Source organism: Adiantum capillus-veneris, chromosome 12 (assembly GCF_014529385.1).
Source record: "Adiantum capillus-veneris isolate H3 chromosome 12, ASM1452938v2, whole genome shotgun sequence".
In the NCBI taxonomy this organism is placed as follows: domain Eukaryota; kingdom Viridiplantae; phylum Streptophyta; class Polypodiopsida; order Polypodiales; family Pteridaceae; genus Adiantum; species Adiantum capillus-veneris.
Genome location: NC_140942.1, coordinates 33288480 through 33305393, shown reverse-complemented (window position 1 = coordinate 33305393; position 16914 = coordinate 33288480). Strand labels below are relative to the sequence as shown.

General features: G+C 44.9%; 1 protein-coding gene across 2 annotated transcripts in view; it reads right to left on the bottom strand.

The window, feature by feature from the left end:
- The window catches only part of LOC147445551 (uncharacterized), a 51416-nt gene extending 35174 nt beyond the window's left edge, over nucleotides 1-16242 (bottom strand). For both annotated transcript variants that reach the window (XM_086525031.1, XM_086525032.1), the window contains exons 1-3: nucleotides 16005-16242; nucleotides 15819-15914; nucleotides 15626-15721 (exon numbers count right to left, since the gene is read on the bottom strand). In XM_086525031.1, the coding sequence (XP_086381157.1) occupies nucleotides 15626-15721; nucleotides 15819-15893 (171 nt within the window). In that variant the 5' untranslated portion in view covers nucleotides 15894-15914; nucleotides 16005-16242. The remainder of the gene's footprint in view (nucleotides 1-15625; nucleotides 15722-15818; nucleotides 15915-16004) is intronic.
- Between the last annotated feature and the right edge of the window lie 672 nt (nucleotides 16243-16914).

Sequence of the window (16914 nt, the reverse complement as noted above, 5' to 3'; positions counted from 1 at the left end):
TTGTTGAGATCGATTGAATCGAGCACCTCGACATTGTACTTGATATACTCGTCCAATCCGTAAAGGAATGCCTCTTTGCGCTCATCAACCGACTTGCGTAATTGGGTACCTAGCTGCAAAACACGATTAGAGAAAGACATAACTGGCATACCATTTTGCTTGAGAGCGCGCCAATCGTCTTATAATCGTGCGAGGTACTGAGGGGGCATAAACCGCGCCTTGAGCTTGTCTTGGAAATCAGCCCAATTGAAGGAAAGGGGCGTGAATTCGTCGGCTTCCTCTAGGTGCGCGGCTAATTATGCCTCTTGCCATGCGTGGTACCAATTGATAGCATCACCGGCAAGGTACATAGCTGTCGTCAAAACCTTGTTATTTCCTGTCTTCTTAGTTGTCGCAAAATAAGCATTAAATTGATGCAACCAAGAATGAATAACCGTAGCATCCATCTTACCATCATACTTACTGAAAGTCAACTTCTCTATGACTGGGTTGTTGGAGTCCGCATCCCGGCTTGCGCCTTGAGGAACTACCAACATCTTTGGCTGGTTCAGACTTCGAGGCAAGAACTTGTCGAACCAATTCTTGAGTGCGTAGGTCTCTTTGAACCTCACGATCAGCCTCCAAGGCTCGTCTTGCTTCGGCTTCCTCCTTTCTTTGTGCTTTTCTTTTTTTCCGTGCATCGCGCTTGCGTTCCAAAGCAATGCGAGTCGCTTCTTGTTGTGCCAGCGCAACTCGAATCGCTTCTTGTTGTTGTGCTAACGCAACTTGATTCACTTCTTCTTGTTGTGCCATCATGTCCAACATTGACTTGACCATCACCTCCATGTGATTTGGTACAACTCGTGGCGTAGATGGACAAGGGGAAGGGTCGGAAAAACCTCCTGGTGGGAAAAATTCTTCGTCACCTCTCTCATGCTCATCACCTGTATGCGAAGTATCCATTCCGCTTCGGGTGATGACCATGCACTATGATCTTTGGTTCTTAAGTTCACGAGGAACTTGGGGTCTTGTGGGTCTTGGGTTCTTGGGTTCTTGAGGGTCTTGAGTTCTTGGGGTTCTTGAGGTTCTTGGGCTTGAGGTTCTTGAGTTCTTGAGGTTCTTCTTTCGCTTGCAATCTGTGTTAGAGAAGGATCTTCTCTTCACCCGAGTTTTGCTCTTTTCCGCGGGCGCACCCCTTGGCGGCCTTGCGCTCACACCAAGGTTGCTTTTTCCCACCTCACATCGATTGGCCAGCCGCTAAGTGCACAGTCCGCTCTCAATGATTGAAAAGAGGCACAAGGGGAGGCTGGACAAGCCCTTCTTTCCTGGGATTCCTGTCACTCTTCAAAAACACGATTAGTAATTGACACGCCCAAGTGAACGAGGGTTCGTGCGACCTCAACAAGCAAAAAAAATTATGTGGTTCTTGTGGTTCTTTCCTTGAGTGACACACAACACTACCAAAGCTCTGATACCAATGTAAGGTGTAGCAGAAGTGAATGTTTGAACTTTGCTCAAGATGAGTGCTCCGAACTGTGCTCAAGGTTCCTTTTGTTCTTATGGAAGGGAGAGCCTTCCGTTCTTAATGAGAGAGTCCAATGGACACAAACAAAGTGAATGGACACTGTGCGTGAAAGTGTGTGAGACTGAGAGATAGAGAAGAGAATACGACACCAGAGACGTTGTAAAACCCTCCTCCGAAGGCCACACTCTCTATGGTGAGAGCGGTCTACTTATGATTGCACAAATCTCTAAAATGCTTGGACTTGCCGACAATGTCGACGACGACGAGACGGGCTGAAATCTGGAATTGCTAATGGCTGAAATCTGCAAATCTTCTATCTGCTCTGCGATGTCTATAGGCTGAAAACTGAAAACGCTGATGCTTCTTGGTATTCAGTCGCGGTGAATCTGCAAAACGCCGGGGCTGATCTGCAAACAAAATACGCTAGGACTGAAATCTGTTCTGCAGTCGCCGGATGTCCTGCAAATGCAAAACGCTAGGCTGATCTGCTGTGTGGTGATGACGCCGGGCTGATTTGCTGTGCACAAATCGCCAAGGCTGGTCTGTAGATGAAAAATGCCAGGGTTATCCTGCTGATGCAGAAAACGCTAGGCCTCTTGGGTTCTGCTGAGAAGTTGCCTGTTGAGCGAGTGCTCCTGCTGCCTCTTCTGCCAGAAAGTGCTAGCGCTAGGTTTTTATTTATACAAACTTAGCAAAATTGCCCTACCTACTTTCCAACAAAAGTCACTTAAAAATAATAAGTAAAAAATGTCAAAAATAGGGAAAATAGGTCTATGCACTATAAAAATGCTACTGATGGGATCTGACGGGAATCCGATGGTCATGCTGTGTGCAAACAGAGGATATGCATCTATTCTAAGTGTCTGGACATGCACGGTCTGCAAACAGACTCACAAAAGTTCCAGATCACTTCCTATTCTAGACTGACTTGACTGAACTGAACCCTGATCATGCTGTAGCTTGTCCACGGACACATAGGTTTGGATGTGTCACGTGACAGATTTGGTGCAACCCGTGGCGTAGATGGGGAAGGGGGAGGGTCGGAAAAACCTTCTGGTGGGGAAAATTCTTCGTCATCACCTCAATGCTTATCACCTTCACGCAAAGTATCCATTCTGCTTCGGGTGATAACCATACATTGAGATCTGGGGTACTTAAGTTCACGAGGAACTTGGGTTCTTGAGGTCTTGAGTTCTTGAGATTCTTGAGGTTCTTGTAGCTTGCAATCAGTGTTAGAGAAGGCTTTTCTCTTACCCGAGCTCGACTATTTCTTGCGGGCGCACCCCTTGGCGGCCTTGCACTCACACCAAGGTTGCTTTCCCACCTCACGTCGATTGGCCGGCCGCTAAGTGTACGGTCCGCTCTGAGGCCGGACAAGCCCTTCTTTCTTGGGTTACCTGTCACTCTTCAAAAACACGATCAGGAATCGACACGCCCAAGTGGACTCGGGTTACGTGCGACCGCAACAAGCAAAAAATTTATTGTGGTTCTTTCCTTGAGTGATACAGAACACTACCAAAGCTCTGATACCAACGTAAGGTACAACGGAAGTGAATGTTGACTTTGCTCAAGGTGAGTGCTCTGAACTGTGCTCAAGGGTTCCTTTTACTTACGGAAGGGAGAGCCTTCCGTTCCTTTAGTGAGAGAGTGCAATGATCACAAACAAAGTGAATGATATTGTGGATGAAGGTGCTAAGACTCAAAAAGAGAGAGAGAGAGAGAGAGAAAAGAATACGACACCAGACGGTTCTCAAACCCTCCTCCAAGAGCCCCCCTCTCTATGGCAAGAGAGGTCTATCCTATTTGCACAAATCTAGTACAATAGTCTAGATGCAATGGACTTGCCGATGATGTCGATGACAATGATGACGACGACGAGGACGGGCTGAAATCTGCAAATACTGACTTTCTGCTAAATTCTGACACTGTGTCAGCGAGGACAGCGATGGCGACGACGATGCGTTGAAAACGCAGATGCTGAAATCTGCAGACAACGGGCTGAATCTGAATACGCTAGCTGATCTGACGATACAGCAAGGATGTGTAGCGGGTAGGTGAGATCTGCGAGGCTAGGGACTAGATCGTGCTAAAAACTGAAAACGTTGATGCACTAGGGCTGATCTGACACCGGAAATTGCAAAATGCTAGGCAAGGTTTGCAACTGAAACACGCCGGGTGGTCTATAGCAAAACGCCCAAGGTTGATCTGCAACCTGAAAACACTATGCTGAATCTGTTGACTGGAAACGCTAGGGCTCCTACCGGTCTTGCTAAAAAGGTGCAATGCAAGTTGCTAGAACTTCTGCTACCTCTTCTGCCAAAAAGTGTTAGCGCTAGGTTTTATTTATAGTAGCTTAGCAAATTTACCCTACCTAGTTTTCCAACAAAAGTCACTTATTAAATAATAAGTGAAAAATGGATAAATTGGGAAAATGGGTTTTGTGCACTGTAAAATGCTCATGATGGGTATTGACTGTCATGCTAAGATCATGTTGTGTGCAACCAGAGGTTATGCAACTATTCTAAGTGCTTGGACATGCACGGCCTGCGCAAAGGCTCAGGGTGCCAAACACTTCCTAAGATGACCTGAATCCCACATAGGGTTAGGTGTGCACGTGACAACTCAAGTTAGCTCAAAAATTTCCGAGGGTCATTCCGAGGGACAATCAGTTTGCTCTTTTTGTTAAGGAGTTGGCTTCTCCTTTCGGCTCTTTTGATCAAGGAGTTGGCTTCTCCTTTCGTCCAGATCGGAACTCTTGATATTCCAACGTAGTAAAATTAGCCATCACACCCAGACCGCAATGATCTTCTACGGGTATTTTGATGCACTAAAATTACATACCCAGGCAATCTCATCCAATTCTCTCCCCCCTTTGCACATATGGTAGTTGGGCTTCTCAGATGACCATGTACAGTTTTGGGGGTTTTATGCACATTTGCCAAGGCAAGAGCCTTCTGTATAGGAGCCGGATTAGCTAATTGCTAAATCCCCTTCAGGTACACACAGTTCCATCGCAAAGGAACATGAAAACGGAGAGTTTTATTGCGTGAAAACTCATCCGATTTACAGGGGAACTATCCCATTCCATGCGGAAGCACCTAAGACACGCGTAGGCATGCTCACTCTGCTCGAAACGGTCCAAAACAGAGAATTACAGCCTGCTGTGTTTGTAGGTTTAGGGTCTCGCACCTAAACTGCAGGGAATCGCCAGGGGAGCCTTGAAAAGGCCTTGGGATGCGTGTACAGGGGAGTAGGCACCTAACAGTGGCAAAACAGAAAATTACAGCATGCTGAAATTGACCTGCAGCTCACTGGAAAGCTTCCATACCGCAAGGGAAAGTGTCCTTGACATGTACTTTCGACCGACATGGATTTTTGCGTCGTTATGTTGGCGAAATTGGGTCAAAAACCTGCAATTACAGCCATGGACATGTTTGGACAACTTGCTGAGGGTTAGGTGAAAGCGTTTGGATCGTTTATTTGCCAAGGGAGCAAAGCATTGGGTGCTTGTATAGGAAAATTTAGAGAGATTTCCTGCGAGGAATCTCGTCTAATTCAAGGGGCAACTAACCCTACAAGTACGAGAGCTTGAGGGCTATCCACAGAAGTGATTGGTGCGCGGATCGGAGCGCAAAATAGAGAATTCAGCGAGCTGTAATTTCTCACCAGGTTTTGCAAAGTGTGTGGAAAGTCAATGTTTACTTGGGATTTTGTCCGTGGAGACTTCTACTGTGGTTATGCTTCCGAAATCGGAGTAGAGGAATTTCAACCCGATAAAAGTGAGACATGTCACAAAGTGATGACATGGCGGACAGCAAAAACCCTAATTTCTGCCAGAAACCCTAAAATTCCTGCAAACCCTAATTTTTGCCAAAAACCCTAAATTCCGGAAATCGCGGAGGCGGATTATTTATAAAAAAAAAAAAAAATTTTGGAAAATGATGAGCGACGCGAATTTTGCTTTTGCTTTTTTTTTTATAAAAAAAAAAAGAGAAAAGACTCTCTAAGAGAGAGAGAGAACTGATGCTTTTGATTTTAAAAGCTTTTGGGGCTCTGCTTTTGGGCATCCCTTGTAACCTTTAAATTAGTGGTGAGGGCCTCACTTCTCAGGGCATCTGGACGCAGAGTCTGAGAGTGAAACCCTAACCGCTCTCTTGTACTTTGATGATTGATTAATACAAAAATAAATACCGAAAGGGGCGCCAGTCTTTGGGGCCAATATCTCTAGGCACGGAACTCCGCCGGGCCAGTGCAAATCTATTGTGATCTGTGAATTGTTTTGAAGTGGTTATTTGGTGCTGTCGCGGTTGATTCTTGACTTGGAGTGTCCAAGTTTGTTACAGTGGTATCAGAGCACGGCCGATTTCTCTTCTACGGGAAATCCGATCCCCGAAAAATTTTTTTTCCGCGGCACCTATGGCTTCAGGCAATGATCAGTCGACTCCCTCTGCATCTGGAGATGCGGGCTGGGATCACAACGAAGATTCAGGCAGAGAGTATGGCCCGCCTCGGCCTACTCAGGCGGAGCAAAGAGAGATGGAGCGTCGTCAATTGATTGGTGATGCAACAAAGATGATGCTCAATTTTGCCAAGGACCCGAAGATGGCAAAATATATGAATCAGACCTCTTTGGAAGAGGTACAGACAGAGTGGCAGAGAACCACAACACCACTCCCGAAACCCGCTCTCAAGAAACCTTCTGCCTCCAAGAAATATACGGAGAAGGAACTGGAGAACGTGGTTGATGCACGGATTGCTCAGCTTTTTGACGCGCAAACGAAAGCCAAAAAGCACGGCAAAATGCAGAAGAAAGGCACTGACTTCCCGAGATATTTGGGTCGTCAGTCGACATTCGATAAAGCAAAGAAACTGAAGAAGCGCGTCAAGTTTGCAGGCCTACCCAGTTCTTCTTCTTCTTCTTCTGACAGTTCTTCTAGCTCCTCGGATTCAAGCGAAGAAGACAGACAAGGTAAAAAGCGAAGCAAGAAGCAACGCTTTGGAAAGGGCAAGCAAAAGGCAAAGAAGGCTAAATCTCGCCCAGTGAGTGACACTTCTACAGAGGACTCGTCTACGGACAGTTCAGACTCTGACAACGGAAACTTTTATGCGAACAAGAGGAATTTTTACAAAGCCAACCAGTATGACTTTCTCGAAGATAAAAGCAAGAAAGTTCGAGAGTTTAAGGAAGGTGGCCAAGCACTTAAGTTTGATACTTTTTCGGGATACTCCGATGCTTCGAAGGCTTTGTCTTTTATACAGCAGTTTGACATCGCTTTCGCGGGAGGACGCTATTCAGAGCACTCCAAGATTCGAAGAGCTGCCTCTTATTTTAAGGGGAATGCTCGCACTTGGTGGTCCACGCTTCTATTAAGCTAGACTGTGCCGGTTACATGGCTGAAATTCAAGAGGCTTTTTATTTCTTCTTGGTTGACTCAAGAGTTTGAGCGAGATATACGAGCTGCTTGGAACCATCTCCGGATGACCAAGAGCGATACAGTGAATTCTTACTGTGAAAGATTCTGGAACTCTTTTCTACCTGCCTCTTCATTCAAGAAGATCTCGTTCAGAGAACAAATTGAGCGGTTTACATTGGGTCTACCTACAGAGATCCGAGACCACTGCTTGGAACAGAAGTCAGCTTCTATTCAGGAGTTGATGAGTCATGCGAAGCGGGGCTTTGCAATTCACTCTGGCAGTCTGACCTACCCCACAGATGAGGTCATGACACAACGAATCGGACAGACTTCTGGGAATGAAAGTAGAAAACGAAAGAGCAACCCAGAGAAAAAGGATGCACGACCCAGACTTATTCATCAGGAGCGGACTCGCTACATCAGGGAGGGGAAGTGCTTTGGATGCGGGGAAACTGGACATATCTCCGCGAAGTGCCCTAAAAAGGCACAGAAAGAACAGAATGACAAGGACGACGAAAGGCCTGAGAGTTCGAGAGCAGCTGAGGACCGTGTACGAAAAGGCAAGATGAAAACAGGACTGGTTCCAGATTGTGTGGGTACTGATCCCGACACCATGGATGAGAGTACAGAACTTTGCCGAGCTTGGGGCAAAGTGAAAGATCAAGAGGCCCTGATTTTCTTTGATGGAGGAGCCAAGGCCAACTTCATTTCACCGGAATTGGCAGCGCGGCTCGAGATTACTCCCGATCGGATGGGACCATTTGCAGAGGCAGTTCTAGCGGCACCCGGCAGGGACATAGCCATTACACCTGTCATTGGCAAACTTCGGTTGCATTGTCAGGGGTATTTGGGGCATGAGGACTTCTTCATAATGCCTTTGGAGGGTTGTGATGTTCTCTTAGGGATTCCCTGGTACCACAAGAACAATGCCGTGGTCGATTATCGGGCGAGAAAAGCGACTTTGACTACAGAAAAGGGCAGAACAATTGTACTTGATATTAAACTAAAGGGCGAGTCTATCCCTATTGTATCGGCTTCGGCTATTTCAAAATTAATGAAATCCAGTCTGTTTGTTTACTCGATCTTTATGAAAGAGTTGAGTGGTGATGATAGGACAAATATGTCTAAACTTGATAAAGAACGCCAAGATTTTCTACACTCTCACGCCGATTGCTTCTCAGAAGGCCTGCCAGGAGAGTTACCACCTGCTCGTCCTGAAGATCATACCATTGATCTGATACCTGGTAGTACACCACCGAACCGGCCACCCTACCGTGTGAGCCGAGCACAGAATGAAGAGATTATGAACCAAGTGAAAGACCTCTTGGAAAAGGGTCTTGTCCAGCCTAGTACTTCACCGTATTGCTCTCCAGTATTGTTGGTTTTGAAGAAAGACGGATCTTGGAGAATGTGCATCGATTATAGAGCTCTCAACAAAATCACCATCAAGAACAGATTTCCAATTCCTAGGATCGATGATATACTCGACAGGTTACAGGGATCCTCATGCTTTAGCAGGATTGACTTGAAGAGTGGATATCATCAGATCAGAATAGCACCGGGAGACGTCTACAAGACAGCTTTTCGGACGACTTTTGGGTTATTTGAGTTTTTGGTGATGCCTTTTGGCTTAACCAATGCTCCTGCGACATTTAACCGGATGATGGATAGGATTTTTCGAGAGTACAGGCTATTTGTTGGCACTTTCTTTGACGACATCATTGTTTTCTCCAAGAATGAGGCAGAACACAGAAATCATCTGCTTCAAGTCTTTCAGGCATTACGAGATCACAAGTTAGTGATCAATGCAAAGAAAAGTGAATTTTTCCTACCAGAGATACACTTTTTGGGGCACATTGTGTCAGCAGCAGGAGTGCAAATGGATCCGGCCAAGATAGAGACTATCCGTGATTGGCCCGACTTGAAGAATGTCCATGAAGTTAGAAGCTTCTTGGGACTATGTTCGTACTACAGGCGGTTCATACGAAAGTTTGCAGAGGTTGCTTCCCCTTTGCATATCTTGACACAGAAAGGAGTACCTTTTTCGTGGGGACCCACAGAGGTGACTGCCTTTCAGACATTGAAAGAGAAATTGACTACGGGACCTATTTTGACTTTGCCGGACTTGCAGAAGTCATTCGAAGTATATTGTGATGCTTGTGGTCGTAGTCTGGGTGCGGTCTTGATGCAAGAAGGCCATGTCATAGCTTACGAGAGCCGTTTGTTCTCTAGGCCGGAGATGACAGCACAGATTTATGAGAAAGAGCTTTTGGCGGTTATCCATGCTCTTACTCAGTGGCGGCATTACCTACTCGGAGCGGATTTTATTGTCTTTACAGACCATCAGAGTTTGCGCTACTTCTTGTCACAGAAGCAGCTTTCGGAAAAGCAGATGCGGTGGGCGAACATCTTGTCACAGTTTCACTTTTCCAGATTGTCCATGTGCAGGGACAGAAGAATGTGGTGGCAGATGCTTTGTCTCGGAAACCGTTGGTTCTGGCTATTTCCGCGATACATCATAGGAGCTTCGAGGATATGGTCGATCAGTGTGCCACAGATACAGATTTTGCAGATATTTTCACACGGATACGGGATGGGGAGACAGTAGCTGGATACTCCCTTCGAGAAGGCTACTTGATGAAAAAGACTATGTTGTGCGTTACACAGCCGTTGAGGGAAAAGGTTATGACTGAATGCCATTGTCCACCTTTTACGGGTCACCGCGGCATTGCTACCACCATGAAAGGGGTAGAGAGATATTTCTTTTGGCCGAGACTCAAGAAAGATGTGGAAGAGTTTGTGCGCAGTTGCTTGGTATGCCAGAAGGTTAAGTTTAATAGGCATAAAGCACAGGGATTGTTACAGCCTTTACCCATACCCACCCGCCCCTGGGAAAGTATAGCGATGGATTTCATTTTTGATCTCCCGAGAACACAGAGTGGTCACGATGGTATCTGGACTGTTATTGACAGATTTAGCAAACAGGCTCATTTCATTCCAGTGAAGAAAACAGTCAAGCCGGATCACTTAGCGAGACTGTTTGTGGCCCAGATTTTCAGATTACATGGCATGCCTGAGACAATTGTCTCCGACAGAGACCCCAGATTTACGAGTTTGTTTTGGAAGGCAATTTGGGAGAACATTGGCACGCGGTTACAGTTCTCGTCATCGTTCCACCCGCAGACTGATGGGCAATCCGAGATTGCCAATTCAGTGGTTCTAGATTTATTGAAGTCTTATATCTCAGATCAGAAGACTCAATGGGAAATATATTTACCTCTGGTGGAATTTGCCTACAATAACACGATACACTCGTCGACGGGTAAGGCGCCATTTGAGATTGTTGAAGGTGCTGCGAAGGTTCCACCCTTCCTGAGCACGAAAGATAAGATCTTTGAAGCGGATAAATATACGCGAGATCTGGATACGGCTTTTGCCAAGGTTCGCGAGACTTTGCAGAAGTCTCAAGAACGACAGAAAAAGGCAGCGGATCGCCGTCGTCGCGACATGAAATTGAAGGAGGATGATTGGGTGCTCTTACGTTTTGAGAAGGCACGCCTACGAAAGAACAAGGGAAAGGAGAGGCTTTTTCCAAAGCTTAGTATGCGATACTACGGACCTTTCCAGATTACTGACAAGATAAATGATGTCTCCTTCCGATTGAAACTGCCAGATACTTGGAGGATTCACAATGCATTTCATGTGAATCTCTTGAAACCTTTTAAAGGTGATGTGCCTGATGATGGGGAGCCTGATGAGCAACCCGAAGTGGAAGAAAACGAGGAGATCCTTGTTCCTGAACAGATTTTGGCACATAAGGATACGAAGAATAAGGGTAAAGTTCGAAGGCGGTTCTTGGTTAAGTTCAAGAATTATCCTGCACTTGATGCGAAGTGGATGGAGGAGGAGGACCTAGCAGATACTCCTCAGATTGTGAAACTTTACCTCGATGCTTTTGGTTTAGCATAGTCTACTCCAAATGGAACCCAGAATTCAGCTTGGCCGAAGATCTGGTGCAGTGGGATACACAAGAGGGGAGTTACTCCACTCCTTTGTCAACAGATGCCTCGATTTTGATACTAAAGTCACTGATGTCTCTTTGAGCTTCAGGGATACTGAGAGCTGACAGTATTCTGCTGGATGACTTTATGAAATGGAATTCCTGATTATGATACTGATTTGTTCTTGACTTCTTGTGAGTACAGGAACTGATAGACGAAATGACTGCAGCATTTTGGTCTGATTGATCTCGAATAGACATGGTTGCAATAGGGGTTAGTCAATCGGACATCGATGAGGTCCCGATTGGACCTAGATGTGATTGCTAGCTACATTGCCGATAAATCATGGTCTAAGATCCGAATGAATGTTGAATGTCATGTGATGTCCTGTGATGTCTGGTGATGTCCTGTGATGTCATGTGATGTGACTGTCGATTTTGTACATGTGCTAGATGTGTGTTCCTAGTACGTAGGTACTAACAGTCAGTGTCTGCTAAGACGGTTTATGGCTTTTGTCGGTTTTGCAGGCGTAATCGCGGTCGATTACAATGCTTTCAAGAGGGGGGTATGTCACAAAGTGATGACGTGGCGGACAGCAAAAACCCTAATTTCTGCCAGAAACCCTAAAATTCCTGCAAACCCTAATTTTTGCCAAAAACCCTAAATTCCGGAAATCGCGGAGGCGGATTATTTTTTTTATTTTTTTATTTTTTTAAAATTTTTTTGGAAAATGATGAGCGACGCGAATTTTGCTTTTGCTTTTTTTTATATAAAAAAAAAAAGAGAAAAGACTCTCTAAGAGAGAGAGAGAACTGATGCTTTTGATTTTAAAAGCTTTTGGGGCTCTGCTTTTGGGCATCCCTTGTAACCTTTAAATTAGTGGTGAGGGCCTCACTTCTCAGGGCATCTGGACGCAGAGTCTGAGAGTGAAACCCTAACCGCTCTCTTGTACTTTGATGATTGATTAATACAAAAAGAAATACCGAAAGGGGCGCCAGTCTTTGGGGCCAATATCTCTAGGCACGGAACTCCGCCGGGCCAGTGCAAATCTATTGTGATCTGTGAATTGTTTTGAAGTGGTTATTTGGTGCTGTCGCGGTTGATTCTTGACTTGGAGTGTCCAAGTTTGTTACAGACAGCTTATGGAAGTTTACAGGTTTTTCTCAAGTATAAAAAGAATAAAGAAATACCAAAAGGGGCGCCAGTCTTTGGGGCCAATAGGGTGTCGTTGTCTACTTGGTAGTGCAAAGGGAAAGGAGGGAGAAGCTTTTTTCAAAGCTTAGTATGCGATACTACGGCCCTTTCCAAATCATTGAAAAGATAAATGATGTCTCCTTCCGACTGAAACTGCCTAATACTTGGAGAATTCACAATGCATTTCATGTGAGTCTCTTGAAACCTTTTAAAGGTGACGTGCCTGATGATGGGGAGCCTAACGAGCAACCCGAAGTGGAAGAAAACGAGGAGATCCTTGTTCCTGAACACATTTGGCACATAAAGATACGAAGAATAAAGGTAAAGTCCGAAGGCGGTTCTTGGTTAAGTTCAAGAACTATCCTACATTGGATGCGAAGTGGATGGAGGAGGAGGACCTAGCAGATACTCCTCAGATTGTGAAACTTTACCTCGATGCTTTTGGTTTAGCATAGTCTACTCCAAATGGAACCCAGAATTCAGCTTGGTTGGAGATCTGGTGCAGTGGGATGCACAAGAGGGGAGTCACTCCACTCCTTTGTCAACAGATGCCTTGATTTAGATACTAGAGTCACTGATGTCTCTTTGAGCTTCAGGGATACTGAAAGCTGACAGTATTCTGCTGAATGACTTTAAATGGAATTCTTGATAATGATATTGATTTGTTCTTGACTTCTTTTTTTAAGTGCAGGAACTGATAGACGAAATGATTGCAGCATTTTGGTCTACTTGATCTTGAATAGACATGGTTGAAATAGGGTTAGTCAATCGGACATCGATGAGGTCCCAATTGGATCTAGATGTGATTGCTAGCTACATCACAATGCTTTCAAAAGGGGGGTATGTCACAAAGTGATGACGTGGCTACCGAGAGCAAAAACCCTAACCCTAATTTCTGCCATAAACCCTAAAACTTGCAAACCCTAATTTCTGCCAAAAACCCTAATTTCCATAAACCCTTATTCTGGAAACCCTAACCCTAATTGTAGCTGAAACCCTAAATCTGGCGGCAAAAATGCCACGTGGCAACAGTACGGATTTCCAAGATTTGCGGCGGAATTTGCGGCGCTGATTTTCAGCTTTTGGCCAACGGAATTTGAGCATGAGAGAGAGAGAGAGAGAGAGAGAGAGAGAGAGAGAGAGAGAGAGAGAGAGAGAACTGCATTGCTTTATTTTTATTAAAAGTCCTAGAGAGGGCTTGTGAGATAAAACAGTTTGCTTTTGACTGGAAGCTTTTGGGGCTCTACTTTTGGCATCCCTTGTAACCTTTAAATAAGTGGTTTTGGGCTCACTCTGCAGAGCATCTGGACGCAGAGTCTGAGAGTGAAACCCTAACCGCTCTCTTGTACTGTGAACATTGATTAATACAAAAAGAAATACCGAAAGGGGTGTCAGTCTTTGGGGCCAACATCTCTAGGCACGGAACTCCGCCGGCTAGTGCAAATCTATTGTGATCTATGAACTGTTTTGAAGTGGTTATTTGGTGCTGTCGTGATTGATTCTTGACTTGGAGTGTCCAAGTCTGTTACACGCGCTACATAAGACAAGGAAGAAGGCAAACTTTCCATTGAAATTGTGAAACCTGCACCCACTACTCACCCACACTCTGTAGTCACTTACTGAGCAAAAATCAACCTCCCCTCTTAAAATGGGTGCCCCCTCTTCATGCAAGTTGGGAAAACTGCTTTGAAGCCGCCATGTGTTCACTTTGCCTTATTTGAGTTAATTTCCTAGTACCCACCGACTTATAAGCGTAGCGAGGAGGCCTAAATGACTTTGAACTGAGTCTAGACGCCCTTTTACTGCTCGGATTCCAATGCTCATTGGCCTGACCAGCTCGTGGCGACTTGCCCTTCCCGACTGCGGGTGAAACTCTCGACCATCGGCCGTTTCACACTAGCCACACAATGTTCGGCCATTTGTGACTTCAAAAAGAGGGTCCCAAAAATTAAATAAAAATCAAGGTGTCACAAATTGCTGACGTGTCAAAGCCTTGAAGAATGGAGCCAACTTGCAGATCCAGACCGAGGGGCCTAAACCTTGAGAAGAATAAGTAACAGGAGAAGAAGTCCTACCAACTTCTGGGGACCCCATCCGATGGGGCCAGTGACATAAAGGAATTAAAATAAAGCAGAACCCACCCGCACACACACATAGCTGATGCCGTGGCAGCAGTAGAGACGCTCTGGAAATCACGCTGATAGTGCTAACGTGGCAAGCCGTACGGATTTCTGCATTTTGCGCTGACATGCTGACGTGGCAGGCTGTACGGATTTTCGTAAATTATACTGGCAACTTTTTGGCATTGCTTTGGACCAGAAGCTTTTGACTTTGAAGGCTTTTTATGTAAACTGCTTTTCATAGGCCAAGGGCCTTTAAATATACGTAAAGGGCTCATTCTCTGACATGCTTCAGTGAGAAGGTGTAGAGCGCGAGTACCGGCATTGTACTGAGTTGATGCAATATAAAGAAATACCAAAAGGGGCGCCAAGGTTTGGGGTCAATACTCTCGGGTGAAATTTCGCCACTCCGTGTCGTGTATCGTCTCTATCTTTCAACCATATGATGGACAGAATTTTCGCCGAGTACCGATCATTTATGGACACTTTCTTTGACGATGTCATCTTCTTCTCCAAGAGTGAGGCAGAACATTGATTCCATCTGTTACAAGTTTTCCAAGCACTGTGAAAACATAAATTGATTAAAAATGCGAAATAGAGCGAGTTTTTCTTGATAGAGATACACATTTTGGGAGTCGGGACACATCCTCTCAATAGCAGGGGTAAAGATGGACCCTGCCAAAGAAGAGATCATTTGTCATTGGCCTAATTTGAAAAAAAATGTTCATGAAGTTCGAAGTTTTCTGGGCTTGTGTCATTATTATCTGCAATTCATCTGAAAATTTGCAAAGATAGTTTCTACTTTGCATGTGTAAAGGGTTCTTTTTACTAGGGACCGTCAAAGATTGTAGCCTTTCAGACTCTCGAGGAAAAGTTGACAACCGGGCCAGTGTTCACCTTGCCAGACTTGCAAAAGCCATTTGAAGATTACTGTGATGTTTGTGGTCGCAATCTGGAACAGTCTTGATGCAAGAAGGTCATGACATTGCTTACGAGAGCAGGATGTTTTCACATCCTGAAATGGTTGCACAGATTTACAAGAAAGAGCTCTTGGCAGTCATCCATGCTCTTACACAGTGGCAACACTTTCTACTTGAAGTTGATTTTACCATCATTACAGACCATCAAAGTTTACACTACTTCTTGCCACAGAAGCAGCTTTCGGAAAGTGCAAGTTGTAGACCTGTGGTACATATCCATAAGACAAAATAACCATCAACTCCATCATGTTAGTATTGCTTATTTGAGTACAACATTTCCAAAAACGTCATAAGAGCCCAACAATGGTGCACAATAATATATGCTTCGGCAGATTCACTCCCAAACAATCACTCAAAAACAAGGATAGTTTTATAAAAAGGCCATTGTATTGATTTTTGGTCTCAAAATCACCTGTTTGTCAGCCATCTGCTCCATGCTCTGCAGAGAATCTTGTATATGCTTTACTGCTTGAGTGGCAACAGGTGCCTCTTCAAATGCTGCATTTACCTGCATCATGAAATTCATCCTCTTCATCACGCCTGAACATGAACAAGACCGTTACTAAGTTCCTCGAGAGGAGAGGCGAGGGGTGAAAAAGACAAACCTTTTCAAGTAAATTTGTTTCTAGAGCTTGGAACGAACTTTGAACTGCATTTACAGCTTGAGTAGCTATACGCATTCCTTCCGCAGAAAGTTTGACCTGCATTGTTTGTAAACCAGTTCTAAAACAAAAGCCAACACATCAAAGCTCAAAAGCTGCATAAACACACCAGAACAAAATAATACTTGCCTCATTTCTGAGACGTTCATTTTCTTTCTCGTCAGCCTTTTGCTTATTCTCGACGGCTCCTAACCGCTGTAAGCTTTCTGCTTTTCACTACCTGCCCGTTGCCTTTCTTGCGAGCCACTTCCGGTGACACACAAGTTCCATCAAAGACTCTGGGTCGCAAAACTCTTTTGGAGATTCTTGTAATCGCACTGAGTGTCGTGCCAGGGGCACCAATTTTGTACCGCTCCCATATCTAGACTGGTGCTAAATTTGGAGTTCGAAAATATTTAAGTTTGGGTTCTATAATTTATTATGGGATGGGAATTCGCTCTCCTTTTATTTTATTCATTACTTCTTGAGATGCTCTCTAAGATTCCTTCTGTCCTCTCAAGTGAATTCTTCACTACCTTTACCAAAAGGGTTTTCCCAGTTTCGAGTCCCCACCGATCTAACAAATACCTTGCTGCAATTCCCGTAACCTCTTCAGCACCCAGCTAACCTGCTCCAGAGGACTCGTCATATAACAAAACAAAAAAACAATTTTGCTTTCGCATTTGCTCGTCGGCTTCGCCTACTGCATCCTCATGCACTCCTCTCGTCTCTCCTCTACATGCTGCAATCAAGATAACCTCCCTCCTGCACTGCAGCCTACAATCGAGACCTTCAAGACGCCACTTGCCTCTCTGTGCATCTGCCAAGATTCGGTACGATTTTTTTTTTTCGAAAAGTGTATCACCTACTGAGTGTCCGTGACTGGTTCCACTGAGTGTCAACAGGGCCTGTGAACACTTAGGAATAAAACTAGTCTTGCTTGGTGGGCCTTGCTACATAACATCTATAGAATATAACATGACAAATGCAAATTGACATTTAGTATTTAGCACTGAAGGGAACAAGAGCATGATTGATTTGACAAGGACGGCACTGCATG